The sequence below is a fragment of the Neolamprologus brichardi genome, chromosome 9 (assembly GCF_056152115.1).
Source record: "Neolamprologus brichardi isolate AB-2024 chromosome 9, ASM5615211v1, whole genome shotgun sequence".
Taxonomy (NCBI): Eukaryota; Metazoa; Chordata; class Actinopteri; order Cichliformes; family Cichlidae; genus Neolamprologus; species Neolamprologus brichardi.
In genome coordinates this window covers 20,790,844-20,809,532 of record NC_142112.1, presented here as the reverse complement: position 1 = coordinate 20,809,532, position 18,689 = coordinate 20,790,844, and the positions used below count along the sequence as shown (strand labels likewise).

Genomic DNA, 18,689 nt, shown 5'->3' with positions numbered 1-18,689 from the left:
CCCAAACAGTCATCAAAACTGGAATGGGTAATGCTGGCTAACATTAAGCTCCTAGAATGGTCTCCCCAATGCCCTGTTGAAAAAATTAAGATATGAGTCTGTATGCATACAACTGACCCCCGTTGGAGAAAATCCAAAATAAATTCAAACTCTTGCACACAGTCAATAGAGATGTGTGCTGTAAAACCATCCCACCCTGGAAAAAGGTCAGTTCAAAGAAAGCGTTAAGAGCACAAAATTAGCATGACATCAATGCCCATAACAAGTGTATGTAAACATTAGGGGTTCAACGATACACAAAATTCATGCTTCGGTTCGGTTTGATATTTTTTTGATACAAAAAAATGTTCATGCTTTTTTAATTTGTCATTTATTAAAATTATAAATATGTATTTTAACTCAAAAGTACAGTTTTTAAATGTAATGTTCCTGAAACAACAAAATAATAAAAAATAAATCTATCTGATCGAGAAATCACTCATCTTTGGAAAAGAGAGTTTATTACAGAGAAATGTCTCTTTACAAAATAAAAGCTATACTATACGCTTCTTCTGGGCTATATTCTCAGCAGCATATTAAACATATCAGGTCCCCATAAGGAGAATCATGTGCTAACGGCTGTCTAAATGACTCGGGTAAAGTTTGTAGCATGCGTGCTTGTTGTTTTTGTCTGCTTCCACTTGTCTTTGCACTAGGATGATGTCGCCGTAAATGTGCAGTCATATTCATTGTGTTCCCACTAGTGCTGTCAGCGTTAATCTGAAATGACCTTAACGCCACAACACGGCAAATCTCCGTTAACGAGCTACCGCGGATCGCCCCATGCATGGGGCTGGACGGCGTCAACACGTTAATGAGCTAACTGCGCTAACGCAGTAGTTCCCACCCATGTAATTGAGCATTGCGTGGCACATCCAACATACTGTTTTACTTTTGTCCATGACGCGCTTACCTTCAGGGTCATACGTCACATGAAGACCAAAATAGTTCCAAAGGCCAGATCTGAATGAGGTTCAATTTGCCATGTTGCAACGAGCTTAGCTTCTGTCTTGCTAGCTTGTGCTGCGCTCAGTGGATCTGCAGTCGACAGTGCAGCCTAGGCGGAGTAGTCGAACGCAGATCCACTGAGCTCTCAACACAGACAGCATCGTCAGAAGAAAAGTTGATAAAATAAATAAAAAATTTTGTATTGTTCGATACATATGCTTACGAACCAAAAGCACTGTATCGAACGGTTCAATATCGATACGAGTATCGTTGCACCCCTAGTAAACATCTGACCGCAAGTGTAGTCTAGTGTGTAAAACCCAGCAGAGTTGCCCTTTAACAAATTCAAATAAGGAGATTATTAAACGTGACATTTTTATTTGCAGTGTTACTCAAAATGGGCCAGATTCCAAACAGCAGCTTTAGCTTTAGATTACAAGAGAATGCTGCATTAGAACCACTGGAACTGATCTCCAGTGAAGCTAAAGCAAAACAGGTATTCAGGTACAACATACAAACACAGGCAGACTGGCGTAAAGCACATAGACATAAAGCAAACATAGATGTTACAGTTTCTATACTCAGTATCATCTCCTCATAGTAGTTTTGACACTTTGATGGTGAAAATTAGTTGTGAAATCGAATGTCTGGTCACACCAGCTGTGATCATCAGGTAAGCAGTGCTTGCAAAACATATTTTCTGGAAACACACTCCAGCATCTGCAAAGAAACATGCACTATGCATGTATATAGTGTACTTATATTGTTGTACTTATGTTGCTTTTCCTCTGTGTATATTGATTTCTGTACTTTTGCACTTTTGTGGTCTTGCTACCTAATATCGCTGTGCAAGCAACTGTACAATGACAAAAAAAAAGTTCTAAGTTTTTCTATCAAAGCTACAGTAACAGTGTGCACGTTGAATGGGTAGCTGTGTTTAACCATGTGCTGTCAGAAGTGATTAGAAAGAGTAAACACTCATTGTGGACTTAGATTCAGGAACCCTGTTGAGCATTGACCTTTGCTATCTCTGTGACACCCAGGCCCTTCACCTCTGGTGATGATGTTGTTGTTTGCTCGTCCTCGTGTCTTTCATGGTCACTTTCTTTGTAAAATTGCTTGCTGCGCTTGTCCGCAAATCAAAGCGTTGGCACACGAAGACACAAGAGCGTGTGTCGCATCTGTTTCACGGGTCAGTTTAAGCAGCTACTGGAGCAAAATGTAGTAAAAAAGAAAAAACGTAAACAAAATCCAAACAGTTCAAAAAAGAGGAAAAGAAAGAATTTCAACACAATAAAAACAGAAGAACTTTTGGTTTTCGCCCGTTTTCTACTCTCCTCTGTAATGTGAGTGTTTGAGCTAATGTTGAGCCACCTAAGATAATAAAGTCTGAGTCACTTTTCCAGGGAAAGAAAACAGTATTTGCTTGTAAAAGAGGGGAAAAAAGTATGAAAAGCAAAGGCAGCCACAGTTTCACTGAAGACCACTGTGTGGCTTATCCATTAAAGGGAAAGGCATTAAATAGTGATGGTGTTGACTGGATGGTGACATCAGGCTCTACAAACAAAGCCAACCAGCAGGAAATTAGATGCAACCAATTGACAGTTTTATTTGAAATTTATCAGCTAAATTTAAGGTTGAACCCAAATGAGCTTTAACCTAAATTTCTGGCTTCTAGATGCGAAATTGCTCATCATCATCATTAACCATCACTGGCTGTAACAAGATTGCAGTTGTGAAGAGAAACCTGTTCAAACCTGTTCAGGGTAAAACTGTGTCTGGGTTGAAGGCTGTAGAGTGTTGACATTTTCAATCAATTACCCAAATGCAGGCTAGTTAGGGCAAATCAGTTCTAAAGAGTCAGTCTGTAGCAAACAAGGTGAGCCTTGAGAGCTAAGAGAGAGTTGCACAGGCTTGGTTAAAATGACTCAGAGTTAATATGAGGTCAGAAAATGATGTGTTATATCATCCTTTTTTTGTACAGTGAAGGATGCGTACTTGTGTAAATCATCTGATGTGAGATGCGTCCCTGTTTTGGTGCCCCTCAGCCATCTCTGTTAATCATTCCTGTGACGGGTCTGTACATGAAACTCAAGGATAAAGGGGTTTAATCTTGGTGTAAACAAAAAGAAAGGATCCAACCTCGCGAAAAGACAAGGTTTACCTGAACCAAAAAACAAACAAACCCCAAAACAGACAAACAAACAAAACAGGCACAGAGCGTGTTCTCAGATATCCAGTGAGGCGTCCTATCATTGTAGTTGTATTTGGTGCTGTTCAGATGCTGTAAACCCACCTGGGTGGTCTCAAATACTTAACAGCCTTTTAAGTGCTGCTCAAAAGTATTGCAAAACAAAAGTGAAAGCAGAAAGATGTGTGTGCTTTGTAGGCGCCCCAGTCCAAAGAAATCCACCACCAACACCACATACACATGCAGCCCTGATGTTGTCAAACTGCCCCTCCTCCTCCGTCCAAAACTCCATTGCCTTGGTACTGTTTTGTAGCAAATTATAAAAAGATGTTCCCACTTAGCTCAAATCCTCATCTGTGAAGAGTTGACAGTAACAGTGAAGTGAGTATAGCCAACCCTCTATCAGATTCCACCTTATATATGTGAGTGTGTCATAATCAGTGTTGGGGAGTAACGGAATACATGTACCACCGTTACGTATTTAAAATACAAAATATGAGTAACTGTATTCCATTACAGTTACCGTTTAAAAAGGTGGTATTTAGAATACAGTTACTTTGTTGAAATAAATGGATTACACGGCGGTACTTCCCTGTTTCATATTATGGCGGGCAAGGGCGTAGATTTGGTTTTGGCATTGGTGGGGACGGATGATTCAGCCACCGAACCCTGCCCTGTGTCTTTTTTTTTTCTTTTTGTCTTTGCTTCTTGATATAAAAAAAAGGAGAGAGAAACATACTTGCTTACATATGCTATTCTACATACTTTTAAACCATTTAAATTACAATTCATAGTTTTATATGTGAATTATATAATGTTATATTACTATTAAACAAATGACTAAGTATTTTAGACTTTAGTTTACTTCAGCCATATTCCATATAAATCAGGTATCATACAAAAATAAAAATAGCTTCAAATAAGTCATTACAATAAAAGAATATGACTTTAAGGACTTAACAACATTACTTCAGTTACACTGCACCAACATCTCTTACACATTAGCACTAAAGGAACACTGAATGACCTGTTGGGTTTTGTCCATAAACTACTCATCTAAGATTACCACAAAGTAAAAGATCTCTCAGCAAAATTATGCAACATTTTAGGCACACTATTGCCCTTATCAAATCAGTGAGCTGGGATTTCTTATTCTAAACATGAAGTACTGTTACAGCAACAGACATGGACTACTGGTGTCCCACACAAAAACTCAATGTCCACTATGTGAAGGAGCCAAACACATGCCTGCTCCTCTCGTTATCTGAGATAAACTGCTGGGATATTTGTTTTACATCTATACTGTCCAGTCTCTCCTGGTGGACATGGCAACACGTTATTCATAGTTACATACAATTTTAGACTGATGTGGGCCAAAGCCTAAAACGATGTGCCCGGAGTTTGCTGTTCTCGTCGGCTCAGATATTTGAAGTTTACTCAGCTACATTCTCGCCTGAAAATATGTTAAACGTTTATTTTGCGACCCAGATAGCGTAATAAGAGTAATACTAAAACTAAGTAGCTGCAGTAGTAGTAGCCATTGTTGGAAACTGGAATTGGCTGGGCCAACACTGCTCATAATGAACAGGAGAGGAGAACGGCTGCTTTTGCGTTCAACGACGCAGGACAAGTCTAAAGTGAGCAGCATTTACAAAAGCCACGGTGGGGTCACAAACTACCACTATCCAAATCAGAATATGTTTACCAGATTGCCACCTGATTCTAACGAGTGGCACAAACAGGAATCACATATCAGCCGAGTGTTATCTAAACGGTGAGCAAATCAATATTGCACCAATTCAAAGGAAGCAAGAGTCACTTAATGTGGGACTACTTTAAAGTCATCCTTTGTGCGTAAGTTCCCCGTCAGATGCAGACAGCTCACCCTTGTCTATTCAAAGGAGGCGGGGTCCAGTTGCACTGACTGAGTGTTTCAGGGTATCTGAGAAGCAGATATGCCCTTTTAAAAAGTTTGAGGAGGCTCTCAGGAGAAGCCACTTCGGACTTTTACGCATCGAGCGTCCATGGATGGAAAGGGGACCGAGAAGGCACCGACAGGAGCCAACATGAGCAATAGATCCTTCCCTATCTCTGACCCGATATGTCAAACGGAGGACGCTCCTTTCGCCATGGATGTCATCCGCAGTGAGTAAAGCGGGTTCCGCACGGCAGACTTGCCCGTTTTCACGGTTCCCGTCAAGAGCTCCCTACGAGCAGCAAGAGTAGATCCACGGGAATTTTAATTGGTGGGAGGGTTTTTGTGAACCACTGGGTCGCAGAGCCCTGGTAACGGTGGCGGAGCAGAGAAACTAAACTGCTGGTTGTACTTCATTAGGACTTAATGGGATTCCTGGAAGTCTTTGAACCACACTGGGGAACGAAAGACTGAAGTTGTGCTATGTTGCTGCCCCTTTGCAGCACGATGGTCAACTACTTTGAAGTGAGGATTTTTCAGACATATGAAATAAAACAAAATAAATATATAATATAATATGATATATAGATTTAGCCGAGAATTACATATTAATACTGTGTTGGAATACACAGACGATAACATATAGTGTTTTTATGGTATCTTGCTCGTGCCCCCTCCCAGCAAACTATTTAAGCTCAGTTTGACGCTGTCTCAGAGCCAGGTGTGTGCCAACATCTGCTCGGTTTTTCCCTACCACTGAAGTGTACAGCAAGTGATCTTTTAGTACACTTACAGACTCCCCCTCATTCGCTTTACAAACCCATCTGCGAACAATTAGACAAACCGCACAACAAAGGTAAACTGTTTCCCTCCTAAAACTTTCTACAGATGTGGAGTTAATATTGTTATTGTAATAACAATATCCCAATAATAAGAGCGTGAAAGTGTGAGCCATGTTTGCACTTTTTTATTCTGTGGATGGCTTCCATTTGGCCCGAGGGCGTTTTTTTCTTTTCTTTTCTTTTTCTTGATTTCTTTTTTCTTTTTCTTTTTCTTTTTTTGAAAAACGTGTTTATTATTTTAATGTGTTTAATGTCTGTTTTGGATCATGCACACTGCTACACATGATCAGCAACGAGACACACTAAATTAAACAATATTTTGCCCAAATTTCTGACTTTAACTAAATAATTACGTGTAAATCTTCTTTATAGTTTGCTTACATAAGAACAGTGTTAACTATTACATTTAATGGGATCTAGTTACATTTAAATTTACCTGATATATATTCAGTTTATACCAAGCGCATTTTCCTTAATTATTTTTATGAATTAACCTTCGATTCTACGCTAAATTATTTCTGCATCCTTTTTGTTGAAACTTCAGATTTTTATTTTTTGTAGCGCTGAGATAAATGTACTTCAGACTGCATGTCTCAGTCAGCAAATGTGCTACAAAGATGTGTAATATTACGTTAGGAAATGAAACCAGATGATTGGCCAGTGGGTAATGTTGTTGTTGTTGTTGTTGTTTTTTTTTAATTAATTCTCAAAAATCAGTAACAGCCCCAAAAATCAAGACTTGATTATCCACTGCAGGAGAGCGTAAAACTGTGTGGCCTCGTCACCACTTTGCTGAATTACCCAGACGGTGCCACATGCATATCTGGCTCATCGTATGGTAGCTTGAGTGGTCAAAGAGAACACTTAAAATACCGTTAGAATTTGTGATTTATAGGCTCCAGATTTCAGTCACTCTCTGCCTCATCGCAAACAAACAAATGAACGAATGTCTCCTGTCTATGCTGTGCACTCAAAACCACGAACACCAGAGAAGAAATGACACATATTACGAGTATCATCTTAATTATATTAGCATGCTGGAACTTTTACTCAGCCCTTCCTCCCATTCTTGTTCAGACACAAACCGGATTGCAGATTTCTTATCACACACTGTTCTTTCTGTGTAAAATCAGTTTGAACAATTCAGCCGTAATTACATTTCCTAGCTGCTGGTTGCCAGCTGCTGTGGATGTTTCCGCAACTTACACTTTGCCCTGCATTGCTACTTTCCATTGTGCATAATCCTGCCCACATGCATGGCACCTTGTTTCAGAATCATTAACCAGCTTACGAGAAGCTTACCTACTGCTGTTTCATTTTACGTCTGTGATGGCACTTTTGTTTATTGACTACAAAGTAAGTTCTGCTAGCACAAAGATGATATCAATCAGCCTAACAGTGGGCAAAGCCACAGGAGCTTGTTTTGGTCTGACAGTATTTGGCTTTAGTTTATTTGAATGGTTGTTGAATCATTTTAACAGAAGCCCACAAATATATTAACCTAGAAATACACTCCCCCATTAAATCCCCCATTACCAGGATTTATCTAAGCAAACAGATAAGAGCCTTCCACTGGACAGTTACTGCAGCAATATGATTCACCTCACAACAGCTGAATTCAGCACTGAGTTGTCATTTCTTCAACGTCTGTGTCAGTAGGCATATCCTGTGGTCGCGGTAAAACATGTTTATCATTTTCAGAAGAGTCAAAATGTTGGCCTGTGTCAAGCAAAGAAAACGGCCAAGATTGCTGAAACTACTAAAACTGGGTTAACCCTCTGACACACTATTAAAACTAGGAAAGATAGCGGTGACCAAACATCTAGAAATCAACTGTAGAGCTCACATTTGAGCTCACGTTTAACCGTGAAAATGAGAGCATTTCAATATACAATATGAAGAAAACTCAACAAACTGGGATTAAACAGCTGTGAGCCTTAAGAAAAGCACTTATCAGCGAGGCTTGAAAAAAAGCCTTACTGAGCATAAAGGTTGGCATCTGGAGTGATGGGAAAAGATCATGTAGTCTGATAAAGATTAAAGTGATGGGAGCATCAGTGTCAGAGGAGAGCTGATAAAGCAATACTCAGCTGTCATGCCTGGTGTCTACCGAACAAGCCTGTGCAGTGCAGTGGGTGTTGCTGTGATCTGGGGTTGCGTCACCTGGTCGGGTCTAGGTTCATCGGTGTAATAAGGCCAATAGTTCAGCCATAGTTCAGCTGATGAAGATCACATCGACCACCTCAGATTTAATGAAAGCAAATTTATTTTCCTTTTCCTTTGTTAATTTCAGGGTTTGGTGTCTTTGACTACATCCTGTATGGCATCTTGACCTTCATGGCAACAGTTTCTTTGCTGGTCTTCTTAGAGGAATGTATCTACATCTATAGGAAAGTACCTGCCAATAAGAAGAGTCTCATCATCTGGGTGAATGGAGCAGCACCGGTGAGAACAGTTTGCAGAAAAGAAACAGATGACACAAACGTATACCTGGATCTTTAATTGACGCTTGTATCATTTTTTCAGGCGATTGGCACCATGTCATGTCTGGGGATGTGGATCCCCAGAGCTACCATGTTTACTGATATGTTCTCTGGCTGGTGGGTTTTTGTTTTTTTTTTCCCACTCGTCCCTTCTCTTTTACTCACCCTCCGTTTCCCACTGTGCTGTGTGTCTCTCTGACCAGCAGAGTCCTGCTGTGAAAGATAATAGTGAAACCTGAACCTCAGAACCTACAGAAAAACTGAAAACAGGAGTGCTGTTAAGTACTGTGTGAAGCGTCATTTACTTTTCTACTACTCTTCCTGAGCCCTCCTCCAAAAACCTCTTTCTCTTATTCTTCCTACGTTCCTAGATCTCATTCCATGTTCCTTGTTTCCATTTACCCACCTCTCGTCCTCTTCTTTCACCGTAGTTACTTTGCCATCGTGGTGTTCAAGTTCCTGATTCTGATGGTGGAAGAGGTGGGTGGCGATGAGGCGTTTCTGAAGCGTGCAGGAAAATATAAACTGAAGATCAGCACGGGGCCTTGTTGCTGCTGCTGCTGTTGCCTGCCAGAGGTGGCCATCACACGGTAAATCCACAAGTGACACAGTCACTTTTCTGCTTTAGTTTACTGTCGTGTAAGCGGAAAGCAAATCTACTTGTTTTTTAAAATGCAAATGTCTAACTTCTGCAGAGCACTCAGCAGATGCATATCTTCAGAATAGTCACTAAAGCTGATGATGGACGTCTTCCGATCTTGTTTTTTTGTTATTCTTGGCAAAAGAGCCTTTTTCTTGGGTAGATTTTTTTTTCCTCCTTGGTAGGTAGGGGTGGAGGGGGCTTTAAGGCTATAAACCCCAGATTAAATAAACTAGATTAAACCTCACGGCTAAGTTTGGTCTTTAAAGGAGCATGTCAACATCCGCAAAAGTTCTCTGAAAGCAGTCAGAGAGATCTGAAAGCAATTTTGCCAGTGCAGTCAAGCATGAGCTCTCGTGTTTGCCTGAATTCCAGGCTTATTTTATTGAAGTTTTACGTATATGGAAGAATAGCCTTGAAATGGCGCGCTCACCTGCGCCGTAGTTTCTATTTATTTACTGTCCACATTTAATAGTTCCAGCGAAGGGTGGTCAGTTTCCAAATATGTTTCCACCGATGCTTTGATATTTGGCAATTGCTTGAGAACATGCAGATGGCAACAACCTGGAATGCTAATGAAGCACAGACCATGGCGGGTGGCTTTGAAGTAGTTTGCACCCCCGTTCAAACATTACACAAACACAGAGCCTCTTTGCATAGAGCATTGAATTCACACTAGAGCTTCAGTCTGGTTCTCAGAATCCAGGTTACACTACTGGTCATTCAACTTGTTTGGTGTGGGGCAGCATTTACAGAACAGACATATCACCCCCCTGTTTTGCAGAACAAAGCCAAGTGGCACCATGTGTTGCAATGGACTTTCTGATTTGGCCATTTTAATCAGATACAGGAGTCGCACACTGGTTTGTCTGTCTGTCTGCAGAATGCATTATCTGAACAGAGCTGACCTGGCGTCCCAGTTCATTTTCATCCCTTAGAGAAGTGCCGATCTTTGAACGCATTACTATTGAAGCCTATAGATGATGACCAGACAGAACAGCCACTGCAATTAAAGTTCACAGTTAATGGCGATAGAAATGTTCGCTCCCAGTTCTGCTAATATGAACTTGATTGTAGTTTCAGTGTATAGAAAGGATAGATTCCAGGCCAAAGATCAAAAAGACCAAGGGGTCTAAACAAATAAGAAAATGGGTGAACATGCCACATATATGAGGCCACACTGTTGCCAGGCAGTGACAGGCAAATGTGCAAAGTTAACAAAAAATCCTTTTAAAGCCTTCATTCTGCATTGCAAGATGATGACAATCAAGCCAGGGCATGCTCAGCTACTTATACTGTTCCCTGTTTTTATGTTTAAAAAAAACCCCACTAATGCAACTCAGAAGCACAATGTTGTTTTGGTTGCGTAACCACAGTCAAATCTTGACATGCCAGCAGCACACAGAGATGTGTCCAGATCCACTCTTTATTGCTCCAGACATCCTCAAGTAATGTTCAAGGGCAGGTATAGTGGAACTGCACAATGAACTTTTTGTGGTTTTTACTGTAAATCAGAGGTGAGATTATTCCGGGTCATTAGCAGATAATGAAATGGTTTCCTCTGTTTCGTCTCCAGACGCTCTCTCTTCCTGCTCAAACTTGGCTCCATCCAGTTTGCCGTCCTGAAGACTGCCTTCACCATCTTTTCCATTGTTCTCTACACCAACGACAACTACCACGTGAGGGAAGTGAGTTGAAAGCACAGAAATGTAAACAACTATCTCTCCAAATACAAACCCAATTCTGAAACAGTTGGGGTGCGTGTGTAAAGATTTTAAAATCTCACAAACAAATTTAATATTCACAATAGAATATTTTAAAAAGATATCAAATTTCTTAACTGTAGCATTTTAGAAAAAAAAAAATCATCTCATTTTGAATGTGGTGGCAGCAACACGTCTCCAACAAGTTGGGACAGAGGCAACAAAAGGCTGGAAAATTCAAGTGTTTTGTTTTGTTTTTTTCGGAAAATATAGACGCCACATCCTCTGGACTAAAGAGGAGAGGAACCATCCAGCTTGTTATCAGTGTTCAGTTCAAATTCCTTCATCCTTGATGGGATGGGGTTACATTAGTGCCTGTAGAATTGGCAACTTGCACATCTGGTAAGGTGCCAGCAGTGCTGAAAAACATATAAATGTTTTAAAGACACATATACTCTCATCCAGATGTATTTTTCAGGGAAGGCTTTGAATATTTCAGCAAGATACTGCATACTGCAGCTATTACAACAGATGGCTTTATAATAAAAAAGTCCAGGTGTTGAACTGGCCTGTCTGCAGGCCCAAACCTTTCACTAACGGAAAACATCTGGCACATCATGAAATAGAAAATACAGAAAAGAAGGACTGTTGGGCAACTAGAATCCTATATGGTGTAAAGCAGGGCTGCGTTAACGGTTCATTAAAATTTGGCTTCTGAAACAGAAATAGAAGCAATCAAATTATTACCCCACCAAGGACATAATTCAAAGACACCATTAAAAAAATTATGCATCAGATTTCCCACAAATTTTAAAGCAACAACTTAATATGGTACTCAGTTGTCTGAATGGCCCCCACAAGTTTGTATACATGCCTGAAGATCTAGTTTAGATTTTTGGATTTTTGTTTTTAATTGGGGCATGCTCCTAATGAGATGAAAGATGGTGCCCTGGAGAATCTACTTCCTAAATCTGGACCAGAGCATCACTCAGCTCCTGCACAGCTTGAGCTGTGACCTGGAGGCGTCGTTTAGACCGAAACTTAATGTACTATTGCTACATAAGGCCAGGCATTGTCCTACACCAGGAGGAATCCAGGACCCACTGCACCAGGTTAGGGTCTGACAGTGGGTCCAAGGATTTCACTCCGATAATGAACGTTAGGGGGCCGTTGTCTAACCTGTAGAGATCTGTGCGTCCCTCCATGGATATGCTTTTGCAGACCATCACTGACCCACTGCCAAACCAATCATGCTGAACGATGTTACAGGCACCATAACGTTCTCCATAACTTCTCCAAACTCTTTCACATCTGTCACATGTGCTCAGGGTAACCCTGCTCTCATCTGTGAAAAGCACAGGGCAACAGAGATGGACCTGCCAATTCTCTTATTCTATTGCAAACTCAAGCAGGCTCAATGGCGCTGGGCAGTGAGCACAGGGCCCAAAGGACATCCCGTCCACGGGCCACCCATTTTTTGGTCATAGACAATTACGACAATGGCCTGATGGAGGTCATCTTGTAGGGCTCTGGCAGTGCTCATCTTGCTCCTCTTTGCACAAAGGAGCAGATACCAGTACTGCTGATGGGTTAAGGACTTTCTTTGACCCTGCAAAATTACTTTAGGAGAGATGTACATGTAAATTCCAGGAGCACGCTGTTGAAACATAGCCAACCTTCTGCTACATGCTGATGTGCTATCCTGGAGGACTTGGACTACCTGTGCAACCTATGTAGTGTCCAGGTATACCCTCATACTGACCCTAGCCAAATGCAAAATCTAGTGAAAAATCTTTCAGTGGTCTTCATCTGTAAAAGCAGTCCTGTCTTGGTGGTTGTCTCATTGTTTCATCTCTAGTGCACCCGCTGTTACTGTCATTTCATTAACAACAAAGCAGCTAAAACTGCTACATAAACGATCAGATCAGTGTCCCAGTATTTTAACTGACTTAATGCTATCCTCTGATCAAAAGTAGTTCATTTAATTCTTTTAAGCCGTTTGTAAACTCAAGTTATTCATGTCCATTTATTTAAAAATCAATACATGTTATCCATTACCCACTTCTAAATAATGTTTGTGTAATCAAAGTACACCTTTGTCATGCTGCTGAGTACGCAGCCTTTGAGGGGGGCGTGCGCTCTCAGAGAGCTTCTTGTTTGCTTCTTTAGTTTTTTCATTGAAAATGATTTAAAAAAAATACTCTGTTGCTCTGGATGTTTTATACACAGCTGGAACCGCAGTTGTAATTTGTAATCCAGACCTGTTGTAGAGACAGAGGCTTAATAGTCCCTTTTTTCAGTTTAGAAATATTTTGTTCATGGAAGAGGTTTGCAGAGTCACAAAAGCTGAAGTTGGCTCAAAGCTAAATATCAGAAAACAAAATCGCTGATCTGCCTACATGCCTCATTTTATAGTACAGTAGTTTTTATAGTCTATGTTACTTATCTGTTTCACTGTGTCATATGGTTGCTCCCTTAAATCAAGCTGTTACAGTTAAATCTAGATTCAGCCACCTGTCTGACAGTGAATTATTTTCTACCTAGAGTTACTTTTGCTAACTCCACTCTGAGTAAATCACATGTTGTTAGCCACAAGAGTCTTCACACACTCACACACTTGCTACTACTTTGTTGGACCCCCTTTTTCTTACAGAATTGCATTAGTTCTTCGTGGCACAGCCTTCAACAAGCTCCTGGAAACATTCCTTTGAGATTTTGGCCCATATCCACTTGATTCTATCACAGTTAACATCTGCAGATTGGTTGGCTGCACGTCCATGATATCAATCTACCGTTCCACTGCATCTCAAAGATGCTCTGTTGCATTAAGATCTGGTGATTGTGTAGGGTGTTTGAGGACAGCAAACTCATTGTTGTGTCCAAGAAAGCAGTTTCAGATGTTTTGAGCTTTGTGGCATGGTGTGTTATCTTGCTGAAAGCAGCCGTTACAGGATGGGTACACTGGTCATAAAGGGATGGACACAGTTAGCAACAATACTCAGATAGGCTGTGGTGTTTAAACAATGCTCAATTTAGTAGAATTTAGTACAAAGAGGCCCAAAGACAGCCATTAAAACATCTCCCACACCATTACACCAGCAGCAGCTTGAACTGGGTGATTCCAGTCTTTCATGTTTTTCATACCACATTCTGACCCTACTGTCCAAATCTCCGAGCAGAATTGAGACTTATCAGACCAAAGAGCATATTTCCAATCTTCTATTGTCCAATTTTGGTGAGCCTGTGTGAATTACAAAAGTATCACTTCTGCTGTAGCACATTTGAATTACTGATGCCTTTCTTTCCATTCAAAGCAATTCACTACCAAACCTAGGCATCAACCAGGCATTTTCACCCAGGGAACAGACAAGATATTATTCTTTATAAACCCTAGTGTGAGAAAATCCCAGAAATCAGCAGTTTCAGATCAGGGCGTCTGGCACCAACAACCATGCCACATTCAAAGTTATGCAAATCGTCTTTTTTCCTCAGTCTGATGCTCGAACTTCAGTAGGTCATCTTGACCATGTCTACATGCCTAGGTGCAATAGCAGTTGAGTTGCTGCGATGTAATTGGCCAATTAAACATTTGTGTTTAGGAACATCCCCATAATTATTATTAGTCCTTATACAATATAATATGTATATTATAGCTCATTATGGCTTTAGTTTAGGTGGCAGAGCAGGTCAGCCACTAATCAGAAGATTGGTGGTTCAATCCCACGCTGCCAACTGACTGCATGCCAAATATCCTTGGGCAAGATACTAACCCCATGTTTGCCTACTGGTGGTGGTCAGAGGGCCCGGTGGCCTCGTCTGTCAGTGCGCCCCAGGGCAGCTGTGGCTACAACGTAGCTTGCCATTGCCAGTGTGTGAATGTGTGTGTGAATGGGTGAATGACTGAATGTAGTGTAAAGCACTTTGGGGTCCTTAGGGACTGAGTAAAGCGCTATACAAATGCAGGCCATTTACCATTTACCATAATATCCTGTACAGACATGTGAAAAATATACAATAACAGATGAAGTAAGAGCGACATTAAAAACAATCACACTAACTAAAAGAATCATTCTCTCGTTCCGTTAAGATGGATTTAAACTCTCCCAAGGAAACCAGTTGAACTGGTATTCCTAACAAAGTGCCCAGTGACAGTAAAATGTAATTGAAACTACCCTGAAATCCTGATAAAGCTGTTTTCATTTCTGTATTTTTGTTGTTAGTTTTTATTAAACCCTGATTCTTTTGTCCCCATGATAGAACAGAGAAAACCGATTCATAATGTGTTAAAACATTTATATTTCTTTTTATTCAATCATCTTCTGGAAGAGTGAGACCCCTGCACAGCCCAAACGCCAGTTGCAGGATCTCTCACATTAGAATTATAAACTGTGTCTCATATAGGTATTATTATGGTACTTTACACTTCACAGTTTCAATACAACCATTGCTTATATGGCAAAGTTCCTCTTTTCTGTCTGGTTTCCTGTATTTATTAATATATTGTACAGCTCTACACTTCCTGTTTTCAGTCTGGCTAAGCACTTAGTTTATGAGTCAAAAGTGGCCTTGCTCTACAAACCTTCATTATTAAAGTACATAAAACAATATAATAAGAAAATAAGGATACTAAGGATATATTAATTACATGACATTTCTCATGTCAGCCGACAAAGCTCTGCTTACAGTACTGTTAAACCAATATTATAACTCCAATTTTGTATGAAAAAGATAAATCACCATATTCATATGTTAAAGACAATGGCCAAGCTCTGTTTTGACCATTTTTATATAAAATGTGTGTGTGTGTGTGTGTGTGTGTGTGTGTGTGTGTGTGTGTGTGTGTGTGTGTGTGTGTGTGTGTGTGTGTGTGTGTGTGTGTGTGTGTTTTGCAGATAAGTGCTACAGAGGTTGCAATATGGATCAACTGTTTTGTAGGCGTCTTGACAATCACAGCTTTGTGGCCTGTTGGCATCACGTTTATGCACCTGAAGAACACCCTGCGAACAATAAAGATCGTCCCGAAATACGCCATGTATCAGGTAAGACACTGATCAAGCACATGTGCACACTTTTGGATAAAGACTAATAACAGATTTGAAAGACTGTTTTACCAGGATAACACAAGCTGCAACTACAATTAGTCCTTATATGTTTTCATTTGTGTCGTTAGCTGCTCCTGATTCTTTCCCAGCTGCAGACAGCTATTATCAACATCTTGGGCACGAATGGCACCATCGCCTGCTCTCCACCTTTCCCCTCGCCTTTCAGAGGATACAGTGAGTTTACATCCAGTCAGACCAATCATCCACATATTTACAGTTCCATATATATTTGGACACTGACACAAGTTTTATTTTTGTATGTGTTTACTGAAACACATTTCGATCATAGTTAAATAATATACTTGGACATAATGTGTAAACTCCTTTCATTTGAGGGTATCCACATTCAAACTGGAGGTAGGGTTTAGGTATTCCAGCTCCTTAGCATATGCCACCTTCTTTTTAAAGCAACCAAATGTAATTGGACTATTAATTCAAAGGCTATTTATTGGGGCAGGTGTGGGCAATTCTTGAATATGTCATTATCAGTTAAGCAGATAAAAGAACTTGAGTTGATTTAAGGTGTGGTTCTTGCATTTGAAAGATTTTGCTGTGAACAGACAAAATGTGGTCAAAGGAGCTCTCCATGCAGGTGAAATAAGCCATCCTTAAGCTGCAAAAACAGAAGAAAAAAAACTTGCTGCAATATTTGGAGTTGCAAAATGTACATTTTGGTGCATCCTGAGAAAGAAAGAACGCACTGGTGAACTCAACAATGCAAAAAGACCTGGACATCCAAAGAAGACAACAGTGGTGGATGATCAGAGTCATTTCCATGGTGAAGAGAAATCTCTTCACAACGGCCAACCAAGTGAACAACACTCTCCAGGATGTAAGTGCATCGATATCCAAGTGTACTATAAAGAGAAGACTGCATGAAAGTAAATACAGAGGGTTCACTGCAAGCTGCAAGCCACTCATAAGCCTCAAGAATAGAAAGGCTAGATTTGGGTTTTGCTAAAAAATAAAATAAAATAAAAAAATATCTCAAAAAGCCAGCACAGTTCTGGAAAAACATTCTTTGGACAGATGAAACCACAATCAACCTCTACCAGAATGATGGCAAGAAAAAAGCATGGAGAAGCGTGAAACGCCTCATGTCTCTGAATCCAAAGCAAACAATATCTGTAATACACGGCGGAGGTAAGTGTGATGGCTTGGTCGTGCATGGCTGCCAGTGGCACTGAGACACTAGTGTTTATTGATGATGTGACACAGGACAGAAGCAGCATAAGTTCTGAAGTGTTCAGAAGCATACTGTCTGCTCTAATCCAGCTCAATGCAGTAAAATTGATTGGGCGGCATTTCAAAATACAGATGGAGAATAACCCAAAACTCGCCAAAGGAACTCAGGAGTTTATTAAAGCAAATAAGTAGAGTATTCTTGAATGGCCAAGTCAGTCAGCTGATCTTAACTCAGTTGAGCATCCATTTCACTTGTCGAAGACTAAACTTCAGACAGAAAGACCCACAAACACACAGCAACTGAAAGCCACTGCAGTAAAGGCCTAGTAGGGCATAAAAAGGAGGAAACCCAGCATCTGGTGATGTCCATGAGCTCAAGACTTCAGGCTGTCATTGTCAGCAAAACCATTAAAAATAAACATTTTATTTTCACTTATTTAATTTGTACAATTACTTTTGAGCTCCTGGTATGAAGGTATTGTGTTAAAAAATACTCCAGTTCCTCACATTTTTAGGCAATCTTTTTGTTCCCCCACTGAATTAAAGCTGAAATTCTTCACTTCAACTGCATCGGAGTTGTTTCATCTAAAGGTCATTGTGGTAATTTACAGAACCAAAATAAGGAAGAAAAAAAAAAAGCATTCCCTGTCCAAATATTTATGGATCCAACTGTATCATATTTAGCATGCATCAGTATCCTTATTTTTTACCAGTAACCCTGTGACAGATGAGCTTCTTTGTGTCCTTATTCTGCCTTCACAGTGATGAGCCAGCAGCTGCTGATCATGGAGATGTTCATCATAACGATGGTGACACGGCTGCTCTATAGACGACAGTACGATCCTTTACCTGAAGAGCAGGATGCCAATGAAAACACCAGGATGACTGACTTAACACAGTCTCCATGAGAACTAAATTGTGTTAATGTGTGTATGTATGTGTGTGTGTGTGCGTTTGTATGTTTGATTCATATTTTCTTTCAGGTATTTGATTAAGACATTGCATATATTCAAAATAACAAATATGAATTATATGTAAATGGGTCGTGTGGCTACTCATTAAGGTTACCGGGCTGCGAGTCCGCTACAAAGTGTTGATTGACAGGATACTCAGGTCATGTACAGGCATGTGAAATGAATAAGAACATCCCGTCCCGTTTTTTTTTCGTACAAAGTAAGTGGGACTAAAAAACAAAACAGCTGAAAGAACATTTTGTAGAGTATCTGGTTACCTAATGTCATCCAACGATTCAGAGAACCTGGAGAAATCTCCGTGCACAAGTGACAAGACCAAAAATCGATATGGATGCATGTGATATTCAGGTTGTAAAACAACACTGCAATAAAAACAGGTGTCATTCTATCATGAAAATCACTGCACAGGCTCAGGAACACTTCCAGAAATCACTGTCTGTGAATACAGTTCACTGTACTGTACACAAAAACAGGTACAGGCAATAGCTTGAAGAGTTCAAATACAGCTTTACTGAAGACTCCGACATTGGACTTGTTTTGTCCTAGAGCTCTTAGTGCTACATTTGACACCACATTCTCACATTTTCGAGGTCTGCAGTGAGACACAGAACCACATCTGACTGCCAGAAAACATGTTCTTAGTTAAGTGGTATCCGGGAGGGAGGGG

At 40.3% G+C, this 18,689-nt stretch overlaps 1 protein-coding gene across 1 annotated transcript; it reads left to right on the top strand.

Annotated features, from left to right (window-relative positions):
* Window positions 1-5,013: 5,013 nt before the first annotated feature.
* On the top strand, window positions 5,014-18,087 carry slc51a (solute carrier family 51 member A). The gene is made up of 8 exons (XM_006794645.3): window positions 5,014-5,323; window positions 8,229-8,380; window positions 8,462-8,535; window positions 8,850-9,008; window positions 10,635-10,746; window positions 15,654-15,800; window positions 15,932-16,037; window positions 17,811-18,087. The coding sequence occupies exons 1-8, from the start codon at window positions 5,203-5,205 to the stop codon at window positions 17,954-17,956; spliced, it is 1,017 nt and encodes a 338-aa protein (XP_006794708.1). The 5' UTR covers window positions 5,014-5,202; the 3' UTR covers window positions 17,957-18,087.
* Window positions 18,088-18,689: the final 602 nt, after the last annotated feature.

Excerpts from the sequence above, each read along its gene's own strand:
- slc51a (XM_006794645.3), top strand. The coding sequence starts at position 5,203 with ATGGATGGAAAGGGGACCGAGAAGGCACCGACAGGAGCCAACATGAGC. Across the intron at positions 5,324-8,228 it reads CGCCATGGATGTCATCCGCA|GGTTTGGTGTCTTTGACTAC; the intron begins GTGAGTAAAGCG and ends TGTTAATTTCAG. Across the intron at positions 16,038-17,810 it reads CTCGCCTTTCAGAGGATACA|TGATGAGCCAGCAGCTGCTG; the intron begins GTGAGTTTACAT and ends CTGCCTTCACAG.